This window comes from Cornus florida, unplaced genomic scaffold (assembly GCF_030987335.1).
Source record: "Cornus florida cultivar Cherokee Brave unplaced genomic scaffold, ASM3098733v1 CherokeeBrave_3.0.0_Hap2_Chr07, whole genome shotgun sequence".
NCBI lineage: Eukaryota > Viridiplantae > Streptophyta > Magnoliopsida > Cornales > Cornaceae > Cornus > Cornus florida.
This window is the reverse complement of record NW_026775577.1, coordinates 2,489,999-2,507,459: the sequence shown is the minus strand read 5'-3', so window position 1 is coordinate 2,507,459 and position 17,461 is coordinate 2,489,999. Positions and strand designations below refer to the sequence as shown.

The window sequence follows — 17,461 nt, the reverse complement described above, 5'->3', positions numbered from 1 at the left end:
TTTATATTTGTGATTTTATATCAAATTATGTGGCTGCTTATTTGATTGTTTTGTTTATTTTAAGATGCAAGGCCACTTAAGATCCAGGATGTAGAAGAAAAGAGTTCAGTTGTCGTTCGGGGTGGAGATGGAGATGGAGGTGTGGATAGAAAGATTTTCTCCTTGTTTTTTGTGCCATAATTTTTTTTATTGTGCTGCGGATAAGTTTTTAATATAGGAAATAGAGAAAAAAAATAGGAAAATTTATCATTATAGAATCCAAACTCAAAATAACTCAATAATTTGAATTCAATTAATTTGGAAGACCATTTTTTATTAAATTTTGGAATAATTAAACTAAAAGTTATAATTTTTTTACTGTGAATGAGTAATCTATTTCTCGTAAATACGGACCCTAATTTACATTGTTTACTTTAAGTTTTTTAATATTATATTTTGATTTGATATTTTTTGATTATGGTTAAATTTTAAAAATGCTCAACAAATATATACTTCTACATAAGTTCGGATAAATAAAAATATACAAAAGTAGAGAGAGTGAATAAAAAATAATAATAATAGTAAATAGAGAAAGAAACCAGTGTAATTATTATTCATTCTTACTTTTTTCTTTAATGGTCAATTTGTTTAGTTTGTTAAAATGGGAAACAAAAATGTATAAATGAATAAAGTATAATATGTATTAAAATAAGGGACATTCATATAAAATTCAAGATACAATATCAAATTAAGATTTGAAATGTGTAGCACTGCTCCAAATTCAAAATACAATCTCAAATTAAGATTTGTGAGTTATTAAGTAATTCTCATTTCTATATATACTAATTGTATTCTCTTTATCTTCCCTTGGTTTACATATTTCCTTGGATTTAGTCTTAATTGGTTGAAGAAAACTCCTAACATGATTTCCATTGCTTGCATGTATGAACCTTCACGCGTGACAACACTTCGATCGTGCTCCATAAGATTCCAACTCTATCTGAAAGGCCGTGAAAATTATCAACGTAAAAAATAATGTTACAACGTCTTAACCACCATGGAAGACTAGGAAGGCTCGTAACATTATAAATAAAACATGTAAGTTTTATTTTCTCCTAGTAATTGAAAGCAGTCTTAATTATTATGGAATCGGAATTTCAGATCATTTATTTCACTTCAAAAGAATAATCCCGGAGAGTATAACTTGAAATGCAACATAGAACTTCAAGGCGTCTCTTTTCACTTGTAAATGTTATTGCCACTTTGCCAACCATTTTTGTTTTGTAATTTTGCTTTGTAGTTTTTATGTTTTAGAGTGTGGTTAATACTATTTAGAAATTTGTTTGGAAACGTAAGTCTGTTATAAGATTTTTGAAAGAAAAAACATGAAAGCATTTTCGGTAAAAAGTGTCTATTTTGAATCTTAATTGACTTTGCCCCTTATTATAAATAAGGCGTTAAATATTATATGTATATATATGTGTATAATTCATGTTAGGACTCAATCATAGACGTACATATTCCACGGTTAAATTTGCTATTTTCTAATTCTTCACTTGGGAATATGTCATTTATTATTATTTTTTTATTTTTTATTTGGTCGATAGAATGAGAAAATTAATGTGAATATATATGTGATTAGTTTAAGGATAAGAATAAATAATTTGGTTGACTTTGTGCAAAGAATATGAGAAAATATAAAGAATGATATGTTTCACATTGATGGGAATAAAGTTATTATAATTAACATGGATGTAAAGAAACAATGGTTCAACTAATGTTATAATCTTAGACATAAAATGTAATTCATGTATCAATTATGAATAGTTCAATAAAATGTTTTATCCAAATTTATTACTCTGCAATTATATGTGTTTAGGTTGACTTTATTAAGTTAAGGGTTATTCTAAGATTTACCAACCTTGTCTTCTGTTACTCTCTTCATATTTTTATTTTTTTGCATTTTAATTTTAAAATGCAGAAATTATATATATATATATATATATATATATTCTTTAAATGAAAAGAATTGAACCAACCAAATAAAAAAAAAAAAAATTGGTCCATCAATAAATGGAGTAATTATTCTATTGATTTTTAATAACATAAACACATATTTTTAGCCCGAGGAACGGCGAGGGGAGGAAAGGGAAGGTGTAATTTTCAAAGACAAACAACAATTCAACTATTTGAACAACACATATACCATAATATATTATGAATTTGAGACTGCCACTTGTCACTTTTGAATTCAGGCTTCTAAAAGATAAAATTATACAATTATCAAGATATGTCACATTCAACTTTGCTAAGTACAATTTTGGTAGCTTATTTTACTCATTTTTATAAAATTTCACTCACACCTTATTGGCTTTCGCCTTTACCATTGGCACATGAATCAACAATGGCCTTCTTTAGAACTTTTTCATAATTCTGGATCATTCTAAATTTTTTCAGAATCTACTAATTTATGAGCCTAATTTGTTTTAAAATCCTTTTTCTATTTACAATACCAACTAATAACTAATCTATACTCAAAGCCTCTAATGACTTGAAAAAGAAAAAGAAAAAGAAAAAGAAAAATTGCTTTACCGTCTTGTTAATCCTGAAAATATGGTAAACGAAAACACCTGAAACTTTTGGCCAGTTCCAGCTCTGACCAATAACCCCACGAGCCTTACTTTCGTAACTCGACTCACATGTTCCCCATAAACCCTAGGCTCTCTATCTCCTTTCTCTCTCTCACAATTCAAATTCGTTCTCTCGTTCATGCTAACCCTAACTAATATGCATAACGATTCGCAGTTCTGCTGATCTATTTGCCCATTGGCACCTGAAAATGTTGCACTCCACTTCGGTGGTGGTGGTTCTCGTTCTTCTTGTGCTAGTGAACGATGTGGATTCGCATTCGTCGACCGGTCCGCACATAGCAGTTGTGAATATACTACTGCCTCCGAGAATGACTAATCCAGTGGAGTACAGACTTCAAGGAAGTGATGGTTGCTTCAAATGGTATGTTCAGCCTCTGTTTATTTTTCATACTCTGAGCTTAAGTTTATTAGTTCTATATCAATTAGTTGACTGCATTAGCTAGAATTTGCATTGGTATTCTATTTGATTTAGTGCGCGGAATCTATAACAGTGCTTATCAAATAATTTGATAGTTTATTTTCAAGTAATTCTTTGTTTAGAACCATATCTATCTATAATAAAAAAATGGACGATCCCATATTTCAATGCATATCTATGACATGTTCAATATCTACACACACACACACACACACACACATATATATTGATTTTGATACTTTTAAGAGTAAGTTTGATAATTGTTATCAAATTATTTCATTGCAGTAGCAAGAAGTTGCATAGTTTCAATTTTATTTAGGGCCATATCTATAATAATTCTTATCAAATAATTTGATGATTGTTTTCAATTAATACTTCATTTAGGGCCATATCTATCTATAATAAAAAAAATGGACGATCCCATATTTCAATGTGTAGGTAAGTTTTATGGTGCTTCTAATGGCATGTTAACTATCTTATTTTCTGTTGATACTATGAGTTTTAGTTTGATATTTCTTATTAAATTAGTTCATTGCAGTGCCTAGAATTTGCATAGGTGCCAATGCTTCAATTTTATTTAGGGCAATATCTATAACAATACTTATCAAATTATTTGATAATATTTTTCAGATGTTACTTTATTTAGGGCCATATCTATCATAATATAAAATGGACGATCCATATTAGAATGCATGGCTAATTTGATTGTTGCTTCAAATGGTATGTTCACTATATTGTTTAATTTTGAGACCCGGAGTTTAAGTTTTATAATTATTAGCAAATAATTATTTCTAAGCTGCACAATAACGTTTATGTGTAAATATTTTCTAATATTCACTGATAAATTGCTTCTACAAAGATTTTGTTTCTTCCGCTACTATACATTCAGTTACGTTTTCCGGTTGATATCTAAAGCTTACATTTTTTGCAGGTCATGGGATCATCATGATGTTTTAAATGTTCTACCCGAATACAATTCAAGTAGTCACTGCTCGACAAGTGCCAGGTTGAGGTCAATTGCCCCATATAGTGGTCGAAAGGAGACTGCTGTCTATGCCACTGATGTACACACTGGGATGTTAATTCGTTGCAAAGTTTACATAGATAACTTCTCCAGGATCCAGATATTTCATAACTCCATTAAACTCGACTTAGATGGGCTTGCTACTCTCCGTGTCCTTGCTTTTGATGCTGAAGGTACTAGTGAAATACTAATGACCTCATATTTTTGTTTGTGACTGCTAATTTTTATCACATTTTTAGTGGTCATCCATCTTTCCTTGATTTTGGGGTTTTGGTCTTTTTTGTGTGTGATTCTATTTTATAATTTCTTTTTTTTGTCTGCATCTTGTGCGCGCACTTTGTAGATTATTAATAACTTTTGACAAAATTATCATTTCCTATAAAAAGGAAAGAAGAGGTTGTTGATGCAAAAAGGAACAGCTGTAATAGTAAAACAAAGGACGGGGACCATTGTTTGACGGCTTAGTTTCGAACAATTTGCCAAAATTTGTTTTTGTGTGACTATGAAATCAATTTATGGTTGGTGCTTTGAAAATGGCCCAATTCTTGAGAAGTTATTATAGTTTGCTGTTAAGTTGTCAATTTACTTTAGGTGCATGGAGATGGGATATAAAAAGGAACTGTAAATTGTAAAGTAGCCTTTTGGTTACAAGTAAATATATGGGCGCTGTGTGATGGAAGTGGGCAGTTTTTGAAAGTTTACTGTTAAAAGATGGTTATTGTCCCAAAAGTTTAAATTTGTCATAAAATCCTGATTCGACAATTTCAGCCATTTGATCACAATTAATTGTATGGGCAGCGTGAAGCATAGGAATGGCTATCTTTTTGGAACTGTCTTGAATCTTCTGTCTGATTGCATATATCTTTTGCCACATTTATTGTTAAAACCAAATTTTATAAGATTGCCGGGAAATATGAATAAATTCAGAAAATACAAATAATGCGTGACTTGGAATGTCCTCTTTTTTTTTTTTCTTTCTCCCAAACATCTTTTTAGATGTCCAAATTTCGGAAATATAGTAAAGAATATAAAAAAAAGTCCTAAAATGAAGAAGAGTTTGAATAATTCTGCCCCAAATAGATTCCTATCTAAAGAAGAGTTGGTCTTTATGGAGAAAAAGTTCTCCTCATAGAGAAGGATATAGGTGCTTTGAAATAGAAGTGAGTTGCCAGGGCATAGTCTTTTTTGAGGTTGTGCCTAGAACCCTAAAGGGCTAGGCTTGTTAAGGCTCAGCCGAAGTATCTCATCTTAAAATTGATGGGACTGTTTATGTCAATTGCAGATAAAACCCTTGGGCATGCCTCCTTTTGGCAGGATCCGGTCTTGAGAAAAAAACGCGCCTATACTTTTTAATCCGTCAATCGTATATCTTTCTTTTTGCCTTTTTTTTATTTTTATTTTATTTATTTATTTTTATTAATTTATAAAAATTTGTATGCTCTATATCATATTCTCAATCATATCCGGTAGATCATATTTTTTAATCATCTTAGGTATTTGGTTTCGGAGTGTATGAGCTATGGTTGACAATTGACTATTTGCATTAGATGTATGTAGCACTCAATTTAAAGAATTTGTAATAATATAATTTATACTACAAATTTCTTATAATACCCTTTTATTATTGCACATTTGTAACGTTATTTAATATTTAATTTAGTTGACATATATGCATAGTAAAAGGATATATGTGCATCAATTTTATTTGATTCTTTTTAGTTGATAAGCCAAGAGTGGGCCCTGGCGCAACGGTAAGGCTTACCGTTGCTCCATTGCGACTTGGAGGTCCCAGATTTGAAATGGGAAACATCCTCTCCACATGCGGAGGTAAGGATCTGACCATTCCCAGACCCTGTAGTGACGGGAGCCTCGTGTGCTAGGTTGCCCTTTTGAGTTGATATGCCAATATCAATTTTCTTTTAAAATTCTTTCAGCTAGTTCTTTTTTGCATGTTTTAAATTGTTTCCAAAGTAAGTTGATTTTATTGTATGCATTTGCAACTTGAAAGGATATACATATATCGGTCTAGCTAACCAACTGAATTGATATGCTTAAAAATTATCTTATTTTGATGTTGACTGGTTTGTGTTTCAATCCTAAGACTTTCAATCATAACTATATTTAATGTATATTCCTATCAAATATATGTATTGATTCACTCAGGCTAGCATCTTATAGTGCCCCTTGCTTGTAGGTCAAGATACCTTGGCGTTTTAGTGTGCCTTGAGCCTTTAAAAACTAAGGCCCAGGGTAAAAGGTGTAGGAGAAATCCTAGATGTAATTAATCTAAGAAGGTAAAAAGTCGGCCACTTATGAGAGGGCGAGAGAAAAGATGGAAGTTACACTCCACTTCTTGTGAGATTCTGAGAAGAGAAAGGCTGGGTCCATGAGGTATCAAAGGCTGAGTATAATAGATAGGAGGCATGCAAATGTGACAGCGACAGGTTGGAAAGGTGAGGGGTCTTTACCATTACATGTTGGAGACAGAAGGACTAAAGACAGTGCGGAAGCTGAGAGAAAGCCGTGCCCTTGAAATCTCGTGGGCTGTGCTTTATAATTTAGAATTGATATGATTTTGTGGATGACGAAGATAACTTGTCATATGCAACAAAATGGTTAACCACCACCTGAATGAGATGGTGAGAGAGGAAATTATTGGGGCGGTGCTAATTAGAAGGGTATAGATGTCAAGGGCCATGTAATGTGTGAGGACATGATGGGAGAGGTGAGATATTATATTTTACACTTGTTAAAGACATAAGAATTAACGACGAGAGAAGAAGAGGGGGGGGGGGGGGGGGGGGGGCTTAGGGAGAGTCATGCTGCCTTGAAGTCATACTGGCTCTAGTTTTATATGTAGGGGGGGGGGGGCTTAGGGAGAGTCATGCTGCCTTGAAGTCATACTGGCTCTAGTTTTATATGTAGTACTTAGATTGTTATGGATGATGAGTGTTAGTGGTTGTGTTTAAATATTGGTGTACTAGTTTAGATTTGTATCTTAATTCTCCATCTCTGAAAAAATATTTATTTCATCCATTTTGTTTAATCTTGGTAGAGGTGTATGCTTGTTGGAATTCATGTTACCTTTGGTTGTGCATTCTTTGTGAATTTATGTCTGGTCATATTTTAATTGGACTGTCTTGCAGAAAATGTGTTTTCATCATTAGTGGGCTTAAAATTCGCGTGGCAACTTATGCCTGAAACTGATGGATTGCCTCATCACCTTGCCCATGTTCCTTTAAAGGAGTCTCCCCTAAGTGACTGTGGTGGATTATGTGGTGATCTAGATGTCCAAAAAAGTCTTGAAGATAGTGTAAGTGTTCTGCTAACCTATGTTGTGTGTTAATAGTAGTGAGTGACCAGGTACTGTTCTTTTCTTATTTAACTATTTTCTCTTTTACATGATGCAGGGTGTATTCTCTGATCTGTATGTTGTTAAAGGAATTGGAATCGGCCACGAGATTGTTTCTGTGCATTTGCTTGAGCCACAAGTTGGACACATGGCAGATAAGATTGTTTTAACTGTAGCTGAGGCCATGTTTCTTGATCCTCCCTCACCTGTTTTTGTTCTCATTGGCGCTACTGTCCGTTATAGTCTTAATATTATTCGTGGGAATATTCCTCAAGGTCTTTTTTTACAAATCCTTCTACGAGAAGTTTCAATAAGTATACTTTTTTGTATATCTCAGTAAGATTCCAACTGCCAAGTTTGATAACTATGCCCCCCAGAATTATAGGCGAGATGTGATGGAAATTTCATTTATTTTATTACAGCGTATCACTTTTGAACACTCAAGTTAGATGTGAAAAAAAAAAAATTGATCACAATTAAGGTAAGACTTCTTTGTTGATGTTTTGTTGGACAAGATTCTTGGGCAGGAATGAAGCATTTTACTTGGTACCTCTAAACTGAAGTATTCAGTTTAGCATATGAAAAATATCTAAAGTTAGTTAAACCAAAGTTATAGTCCTGAAATTGGCAAAATTTGAAATGAGATCATGTTATCAGGTATAGAATTGTTGAGGAGCTCACCTGATAGGTGAATGATCAAATCATAATGTATTCTTGAAGTGATGTTGTGGCCCGAATTTGTTTTCAACCTGATGACATTGAGCTTTGTGTGGGCCCAAGCTTTGACCCGTTTTTGCGTGCGGGTCGTGGACCCTGTTTAGAACTCTTTTGTATCCCAATATCTAAGGGCGTTTAGGGTTTGGAGTGTGACATCGAGAGACACTGAAAATCGCTGAAAAGAAAGTGAGAGCGAGAGCTAGGGTTTGGGGGCTAAAACTTGTAATCTCTTGTTTTTCGCGTAGTGAAACCTTTTGCAAGATCTACACTGTGGATGTAGACACAACTTGTGTCGAACCATGCTAAATCTTTGTGTTCTTTGTGTTCTTTGTGTGAGTTTATTTTTCTTTCGTGTTTTGTGATTTGTTATTGGATTCACTGCGCTTTTCGTAACACTTGTAAAGTTCAGGTTAGCTATTCTGGTAGATTAGCTACATTATTTGGTTGTGAAATGCAATCAATTCAAAAAGTTTCTCAAATAAAGCAATGGCTTGTTTTTGTTCTATCTCATGGACAATTAGGATGTACTAATTAGTTTATATCACATGCCATTTTTTTTTTTTTGAAAAATTAACTAGTTTTAAGATACAATTCTTTTTCTTGCATTTAGAATTGCAAAATGATTATGAATTTGACTCAACTGGAGGTTACTTTTTTGGAAGAAATATCTAAGCAAGCTTCAACGATTTTCACTTGATATGGTCATCAACATCATTAGGACTGTAAATGAGCCAAACCGAGTATTGGTCTCTTTTGCTTGGTCAGGCAACAAGGGATGAAACTATTCGGGTTGGCTATGCTTTATATGTGAGTGAAAGATAACTAAATGTTTTAAGAGGCCTTTTTGTATGTGGGCTAAACTTATAACTATATAAAGAATGTGTTTTTCGCGGGTTCAAAACAAGGCAGTTCATGAACAAATGAACTGAAGGGGGAGATGTTTGAGATTGGCTTGTTTAATAATAGAGCCTAAGGATTTGGTTTGAGCCCAATTTGTTTAAATAAACATGAACCGAGCCCATATTGAGCTGAGTCCCACTTGTTCATGAATAACTCAGTTCGTTAACCCTAATCATCATCATTCACTTTATACCATGTGAATTTGGGCAGCCACATGCCTTTATTTATTTATTTTTTTTCCATCCATTTCTTTCATTAGCCATGTCTTCCGAGTCCTATCATATTGAATTTTTAAAGTCAGTTCTAATTACTTTTGGTCGGCCTCCTTGTCTATTTCCTTTTAAAATCAGACTTGTTTAGATAATTCTCTCCTCCTAGAAGTCTTTTGTGACATTACTATCTGAATTTGATTTGGACTCGATCTTCTCATGAGAAACTGAGATTGTCCATACTCACCAAGCTACCCACTTCTAATGGTACATGTGAAATACTCCCGGAATCAGTGCATGAGCTAATTTAATGAAAATGGTTTTCAACGTCATTCGTCCTCCTTAAATGCAAATTATGGTACCCAACATGGCCATTTTAGCATTTACATATCCCAAAGCCTTAGCAATATCATTACATGGTATGTGGTCCTTATTGCTGAGCAATTACTATAATTCTTGGTGAAGTGCATAAAAGTGGACTATTGATGCTAAAACACTAGCTCCATGGGTGGTGTATTGGTTCTATTCCATTATGCTTCATGTATGGTGAAACAAAGCTAATGTGTTGCATACACGTAAATTTTTTTTTTTTTTATGTCAACTTTGAAGCTTCTTGAAAGGGGGATGAGGATAAAAAAGTATGCTCCTGTTCCTTCCTTGCAATTGTATGGATACTTGGATGGAAAGGGATGCTAAAATGAGACAAGTTTACTTGAGTTGGGTAAACTCTGAATCAAACTGCACTCCTCGGCTTCTCTTGGGGCATCTGCTACTAATGACTTTAAAGGCATTCCGTTAGGTATAGTGGTTAGGGGTTGGAGCTGAGTAAGCGTTGTTTTAATTCCTTCCGAGTTCGTAGAGAAACTCGTTGGTGGATGCACTTGAGCTCAGTTGTCGGAGACAATTTGGTGAGGAATTTTTTGGAGCGTGAAGGCAATGCAATATGAGATTTCTTTGATTTTTTGGCAAAGGATTCTATTTGGAAAGGTCTTTCACAGGCAGTAATGTTAGGTTCCAATCACTTTGTGATGGAAAGAGATTCAATGGTTATCAATTGAGTGGATTCCAGGACATTGGGCTCTTGCACGAAATACAATTTCACATTGGAAGTTTTGAATGTGGCTACCTGTCTTCAGTTTAGAGGGGTTCTTAAATATTAAACCTACACCCTCTCTAATAGCTTAAACTTTCAGAGTAGATGGTTATTAACATGGTATGAAAGCAGGCAAGGTCCTGCATTCAAACCTCACTGTCACCCTCATAATTGAAATGGAAACACGTCATGGACCAACCAAAGGCCACATGCGAGGGGGTGTGTTAGAGGATTTAAATATTGAAGTCAATCCTTTCTAACAGCTTAAGGTCTTAGAGTAGATGGTTATTAACAATGTATAATCTGCTTCCTCCTAAACAGGAATTTAGTGCTGCAGTTCTCTTTTATTGTTTGCTTTTACTTTTAATCCTCCAGGAGTTTCCCCTGCCGTGTTTGTGTGATTTCCTGTCATCTAGTCATATTGTTATGTATCCTTTTGGTTTGATAACTGAGGTGTTTTATCACCTCTTGTAAACACACCCACACACATATAATATTTTGGCAACTAAATTAAAGCATGCTAGAGTTGCTTAACTGATATCAAACTGTATTTTGTCAACTCCAGTTCTATATTTACCTCTTTCAATGACTTTTTAGTTGGACTACTTACGTTCTGCTGGTTAATTTCAATGATCTCATTTGCTTTTACATTGGTATTTGCAGTGGTAACGTTACCATCTCCATTTCATCGATGGTCTGTTTTGAACTCTTCGGTTGCTCAGGTGGACACGGTGATGGGTTTAGCTTATGCACTTAGCTTAGGGGTGACAACTATCACTGTTGAAGACACCAGGGTTGTTGGTCACATACAAATGTCATCTCTTCATGTTGTCCTGCCAGATACGTTATGTTTGTACATATTACCTTTGTCTATGTCTGGAGATCCTGTTGAGGGGATACAACCTATTCCATCTGTGTCACGTTGGTATCTTGTTTCTGGCAGACAATATCTTATTCAAACTAAGGTTTTTACACAAGGAATTGGTGCACAAGAGATCTATATTACAGAGGTAACCTGTTACTTGTGCCAGTTTTCAGTTTTACTTTAAAATTTCACAAATGTAAAAGAAAGGTCTAGAATTTTTGGGAGAGAAAAAGATAGTAAATCTCCAATATACTGTAATCCTAACCTAGGACATTCCTTTGATGTTGTTTTATTTCCTTTATTCTTTGTTTTATCCTTCTCGGTAATTGTTGTCAATTTTATGGGTTAAAGTTTTTCTTTATTGCCTTTTGCATTCTCATTTTTCACTTGACAACCTTCAGCCATTATTTTCCCATTTTTTTTATTGGTTCTCTTGGGCTTAAAAGTTCCTCCTCCTTTGCAGGGTGATGATGTTAAGCTGCATGACAACCTGTCTGAATACTGGAATACTTTCCCGGTTTCAGATGATGCTTTTGTCAAACATGGGTGGTGGAATTCTAGAATCGTGAAAGCAACTTCATGTGGCCTAGGAAAACTGATAGCAACTCTAACTTATAGTAGTGGGCATCCTGAAACAAAGGAGGTGATGCTTTTTACTGACTCTTCTCTTTTCCCCCCAATTTTTTTCCTGTTTGTGCACAACTCTTTTCTCTTTGATCTACTGTTTATCATGCTGGGTGGTCTTGAGTTCAGATATTACATATCTATAAATATTCTGGCTACCTGTACTGGTGATGTTCTCATACAGGTTCTCAAAATTGTGCAAGAAGTCAGGGTATGCAATCAAGTCATGTTCAGCATGGACAAAAACATTGATTTATCTCAAAGTATTCTTCTTCCCTGGGTCCCTGCTATCTATCAGGAGGCGGAGCTAAAGGCAGCAGGAGGTTGGCAGCTTTCTATCTTCTGATTGTTCTGAGTAGTTAACTCACTTCTGACATTACTGATGGTCATTGGATTGCATTGAATTTTTAGGTTGTGCGAAAGCATCGAGTGACTATAAATGGTTTTCAACAGACATGGCTACTGTATCTGTATCTGCTTCTGGGCTTGTCCAGGCAAAAAAGCCTGGTAAAGCTACTATCAAAGTAGTATCGATTTTCGATCCATTAAATTACGATGAGGTAATGGTGTAAAGTTTATTTTTGTCTTATAAAAAAGGGAATAAGTATATTGCTTGCTCATCTTTCTTTTGCAACCTATTAGACATTCAGCATCCAATTGTTGAGATCAGTGAAGCAAATTCTTAAGCATTCTTCTGGTGCACTTGTGATTGAAAGTTTATTATTATCAATGGCTTCATAGTTCTTTAACACTTCCATTGTACTTCCTCTTGAAAATCACTAAAAATTCAAAAGTTCAAAACCTTGTTAATTAATTTGTCTAGCTTCCTCGTTTTTGAATGCTAAATGCTTCATTCTTTCATTTTTAATTGGCATAAACATTTTTAGAAAATGCATTTATTATTCAAAAGTAATTTGAAGTAAAACTATACAAACACGTAAACAAATGTATTTCTATGGTTAAGAAGTGATCTCAGTTTACCTTGTTTTATTATTCACATGAATGAAGCACTGTCCTTTAGTAAGTAGTCCCAAGCTTGTTATTCCTTTCGCATTCTGTCATCCGTGTAATGAGATTCTATGATGTGGTCAATGATTATAGAAAACTCTCCTATTTCAAGTATTTATCAAACAGCATCATTATTTATCCTCTGCTGTATTGGATAAACTAGTGCACTTGCTGGTGTCTATTAACTGGACAAATGGATATTGGAATAAGATGGAAAAATCTTATGAGTCATTAAAATGGAAAACCACTTTCTAATTTTTTTTTTCCCCCATGCATACTTGTGGGTCCTCCAAAACCGTTGCATTGCACACAACTTGTGAATTTCATATTGCAGACACTACGATCCCCTGATTTTTAGTTTTATTGAATGTAATGCGCTTCTCCTAATTGCTTCTCTCTCTATTAGACATACATAAATTTTTTACTTATTTTTCAATTGTCTTATGTAGGTGGTTGTTGAGGTTTTAATTCCTTCATCTATGGTTATACTGCCAAACTTCCCTGTAGAGACTGTTGTAGGTTCACATCTTCAAGCTGCTGTGACAATGAAAGCATCAAATGGTGATGCCGTACTCCACAATATTCTAAGACTGAAAATATTTTGCAACTCTTCTTTTCCTTTAAGATTTCTTTGCTAAAGTTGGTTTGGCATTCACAGGTGCCCACTTTTACAGATGTGATGCTTTTAGTTCATCCATAAGGTGGAAAGTCGGAAGTGAGTCTTTCACAATTGTCAATGCAACTGGGGAGTCATTTGTTTTGGACAATCTATATGAACCTCCATGTGCATGGACTTATGTATATGCTTCGCATTCTGGCCGCACTATGTTGTACGCCTCACTGTCTAAAGAATATCAACACGTTGATCATTCTTTTGTTGGACCTATTGTTTTAAAAGCATCCTCGCGTATTGCAGCATATTCACCGCTCATTGTGCATCAGGCTAGTGATGGAAACCAATTTGGTGGTTACTGGTTTGATATGGTTCAAGCTGAAGCCCATAATCAGCTTGTAAATTTGGATGATTTAAATCTTGTCCCAGGAACACAATTAGATGTTATGCTTCGTGGAGGACCAGAGCGGTGGGACCAAGGTGTTGATTTCATTGACACTAGAGAAATTTTAGGTGAAGAGAATACTCATCTTAAAGATGGAGTTGTTGTCCATCAAATATCTACCAGCTATGGGAGTCCCTATAGAATTTTATGCCAAACACTAGGAATTTTTGTAAGTTTCTGAATATATGGCTTTCTTTTTCATATATTCTATTATCTACTCAATTCAATATGATGTGAGATATGCATGTTTTTCATTGGTTTCAAAAAACTCAGAAAGTTGTTTTCAAACGTGGAAATTTTGTTGGAGATGATCACCCTCTGCCTGCTGTAGCAGAAGTGCAGTTGTCTCTTACATGTAGCTTTCCTACATCAATTGTACTACTAGCTGATGAACCTGGTATGAAAATAATATTCTTTTATCAAGTTACATGCAAGGTGTCTTATGTTCTTGCTGTCTGTCACACTATCAGTTTGATTATCTCATTTATATTTAAAGATTGTTGTCTTATATGAGTGAATTATGCTGTCTTCTTAGTGAATACACTTGATCTTATATGGAGTGCAAGTCAAGCTGTCCGCGGTCCAGGGCAAATGCGTGCCACTCCTATTACTGTTGCAAATGGGCGTACTATTCGAATATCTGCAGTTGGCATTAGTAACTCTAGAAAAGTTTTTGGAAACTCATCCTCTCTCCATTTGAGGTGGGAACTTAGCAATTGCGACGGGTTGGCATCTTGGGATGATGCGTATGATTTAGCAACTTTCAAATCCAGCTGGGAGAGGTTTTTAATCTTGCAAAATGCATCTGGACTGGTACTAACGTAGATATATCATTTTTTTTTTTATCATGTAGTTTATTCAGTTATTTTAGATGCTTCTTGAAAATTTAATCTTTACGAGGAAGAGGCTGTTGGAGGTTTCTTATTTCTGTTAAAGTAATAAAAATTGTGTGTTTAATGAAATATGAATAGTGTCTTTCTTGGTACACATAATTGAGAAGAAAGAGGAAAGAAAATAAAGGAATGATTGTGGAAACTTAGGGTTATTGTTAAAACTTACAAGTGAGCAATGCCCCTGATAAGTAGTAACTAGTATCTAAGATAATGATCTACCTTGCACTGACAACTCTCACACTTAAGTACTACTTTTTGGTAAGTACTCTTAATTACTACTGTCTGGTGATAAATTGATAACTGAAGCCATATTCATACTTGTGGCAGTCTACAATGCAATCACTGTCAATGCGCTTAGGTCCTTGCCTTTGGCACCTGGAATTTACCCTGTACCCATGTTGACATGACATGCAATGGTAAGGGCACCTGTGTCCTAACGTAAATTTAGTGCAAAATCTTTGAAGTTGAACAAATCTCAACTCCTAGAGACATCCACACACCCAATAGTTGTATACAAGTCCGTCTAATATTATCCCTCATCAATAACATACACAAATTTTCACATGTTCTCTATGTAACACAAATATGTAATTTATTTATTATTATTATTTAATAAAATATCCCGAGTGTGCAAGTGTATGAATATTTCAAGGATTCTACCTTAGAAGTGCAGGCTCCATAATAATGACTTCTTACTTGCTTCTAGTTCTTCTTAAAGTGATAAAAATGTTATTATATTCCTTGCTAATTCTGTTACACTTAGTTTCTATATCAAATGTGATAACGTGAGGCTTGGTGGGCGGGCGCAGGCTCTGGTGCGAGCTATGTGCGCTCACAAGTCTCATATCACCTGGGTGTGGAAAGGTGAAGTGCCATATGTAAGTTCATCACCTTCTATAATGAAACGCGTTTTAAAGCTGTGATGGCCATGAACCCAGTTAAGCGTGCTTAACCTGGAGTAGTACCAGGATGGGTGATCTCCTAAAAAGTCTTTGGTTTGGGGGAGCCAAAAGCGGACAATATTGTATTGGGTAGGGTGAGGGCCGTTACAAATGGTATCAAAACCTGACTAGCTGGAAGTGTGCCAACGGGGTCGTCGGGCCCCCAAAGGAGGTGGAATTGTAAGGCTCGGTGGGCGGGAACAGGTCTGTGAGAGGCAAGGCTCTGGTGCGAGTTACGTATGTGTGCTCACAAGTCCCACATCACCTGGTTGTGGAAAGGTGAAGTGCTATAAGTAGGTTCATCACCCTTCTATGACACAACACGTTTTAAAGCCGTGATGCCGTTAACCTATAAAAACTCCGGAGTAGTACCAGGATGGGACCCATCCTGGGAAGTCTCTGGTTTGGGGGAGCCAAAAGCGAACAATATTGTGTCGGGTAGGGCGAGGGCTGTTACAAAATTCCTGATAATGCAAGTATATATTGTAAAGCCCTCGATCGACAAAAATAAAATTGTACATTATGCTGCATGATGTTTTGTAAGGAAATTTTTGCGATTCGGTAATTAATCGTTCTTACTAGCTTCTATCTCCTCTTCATAAAGTTATTTTTTCCCCTTTCTTTTCTCACGTTTATTTTACTTTAGCATAGATATGAGCTGAGTTGTTACTTATTAACTGGTCAGTGCATTGTTCGTGCTACTGTCATTGGGTTTCCTGATAGCACGAGAGGCCATCATTATACTGCACAATTTGAGAGTTTACAGAGTATTCTTACAGATGCTATACAGTTACAGGTATGATGTTTTATAGTTTCTTTATCTGCAGTTGTCTTAGAGCCCGATTGGTTGCATTTCCATAACATAAATGCTTTTAACCTCAACAATAAAATCATCTTAATTTTGATAAAATTCTATTTTATTGTGTTTTCCATAGATAATTTTTTTTTGAAATAAAGCACAAAAATGGCTTCCTGTTGCTTCTTTAAATATACTTTAATATACATATATATATATATATATATAAATTGAGAATGCATTTTATGAAACAAGCTCTCAAATGCAATTGCGGCCACTCAACACCAACCCCCCCCCCCCCCCCCCCCCCCCCCCCCCCCCCCCCAACAAACAAACATACTTCTTTCAGTTGCAGTATATTTTCTTGGCTATCATTTTTGGTTCTTTGTACTTGATTTGGTTTTATTTTCTGTTTGGGGCAACTATCTCTATTCTCACAAATTTGTGTATATGCAGCTAGTTTCCACTTTAAAAGTCGACCCAGAGTTCAACCTGTTATTTTTCAGTCGTGATGCTCGGGTAAAGTTCCATATACTTGTTTGGCTTTTTTTGAAGTTGCATTAATACTTGCACTTTGTTTAATAGCTTTCATATTTTTCCTGCACACGTCTTTAATGAGACATTTGTACATGCTTCTGGACAATCTTGTCTTGTTGCAACCAGGTCATAGTCTTGATATGTTTTCACTTGTCTTCCGTCAACTTGTTGCAACAATATTTGACAATTTTTGATATATTATTTTATTGGTGTGCTTGCTAATAAAATCATAGAGAACATCGTTATTTCTCAATTGGAATTATGAATGAACCAAGGAAACCTTAATACTCGATCTTTTGGTCCTAAAAGGTTTTATATCAATATGTCATGGTTACAATGGTGCAAATCTTGGTTGTTTATAGAGACCTGTTTAATTAGTTATGTCACAGTAATAGT

The 17,461-nt window shown here is 34.9% G+C and overlaps 1 protein-coding gene across 4 annotated transcripts in view; it reads left to right on the top strand.

Annotated features, from left to right (window-relative positions):
• Positions 1-2,491: 2,491 nt before the first annotated feature.
• Positions 2,492-17,461, top strand: part of LOC132315733 (nuclear pore complex protein GP210) — a 34,836-nt gene continuing 19,866 nt past the window's right edge. Inside the window, exons 1-14 of one of the 4 annotated variants that reach the window (XM_059814115.1) lie at positions 2,492-2,991; positions 3,980-4,245; positions 7,219-7,385; positions 7,483-7,699; positions 11,007-11,353; positions 11,672-11,851; positions 12,017-12,155; positions 12,244-12,392; positions 13,290-13,401; positions 13,499-14,067; positions 14,172-14,295; positions 14,434-14,711; positions 16,418-16,528; positions 16,985-17,047. In XM_059814115.1, the coding sequence (XP_059670098.1) occupies positions 2,819-2,991; positions 3,980-4,245; positions 7,219-7,385; positions 7,483-7,699; positions 11,007-11,353; positions 11,672-11,851; positions 12,017-12,155; positions 12,244-12,392; positions 13,290-13,401; positions 13,499-14,067; positions 14,172-14,295; positions 14,434-14,711; positions 16,418-16,528; positions 16,985-17,047 (2,895 nt within the window). In that variant the 5' untranslated portion in view covers positions 2,492-2,818. The remainder of the gene's footprint in view (positions 2,992-3,979; positions 4,246-7,218; positions 7,386-7,482; positions 7,700-11,006; positions 11,354-11,671; positions 11,852-12,016; positions 12,156-12,243; positions 12,393-13,289; positions 13,402-13,498; positions 14,068-14,171; positions 14,296-14,433; positions 14,712-16,417; positions 16,529-16,984; positions 17,048-17,461) is intronic. The other 3 variants (XM_059814114.1, XM_059814113.1, XM_059814112.1) reach the window with 3 other exon arrangements.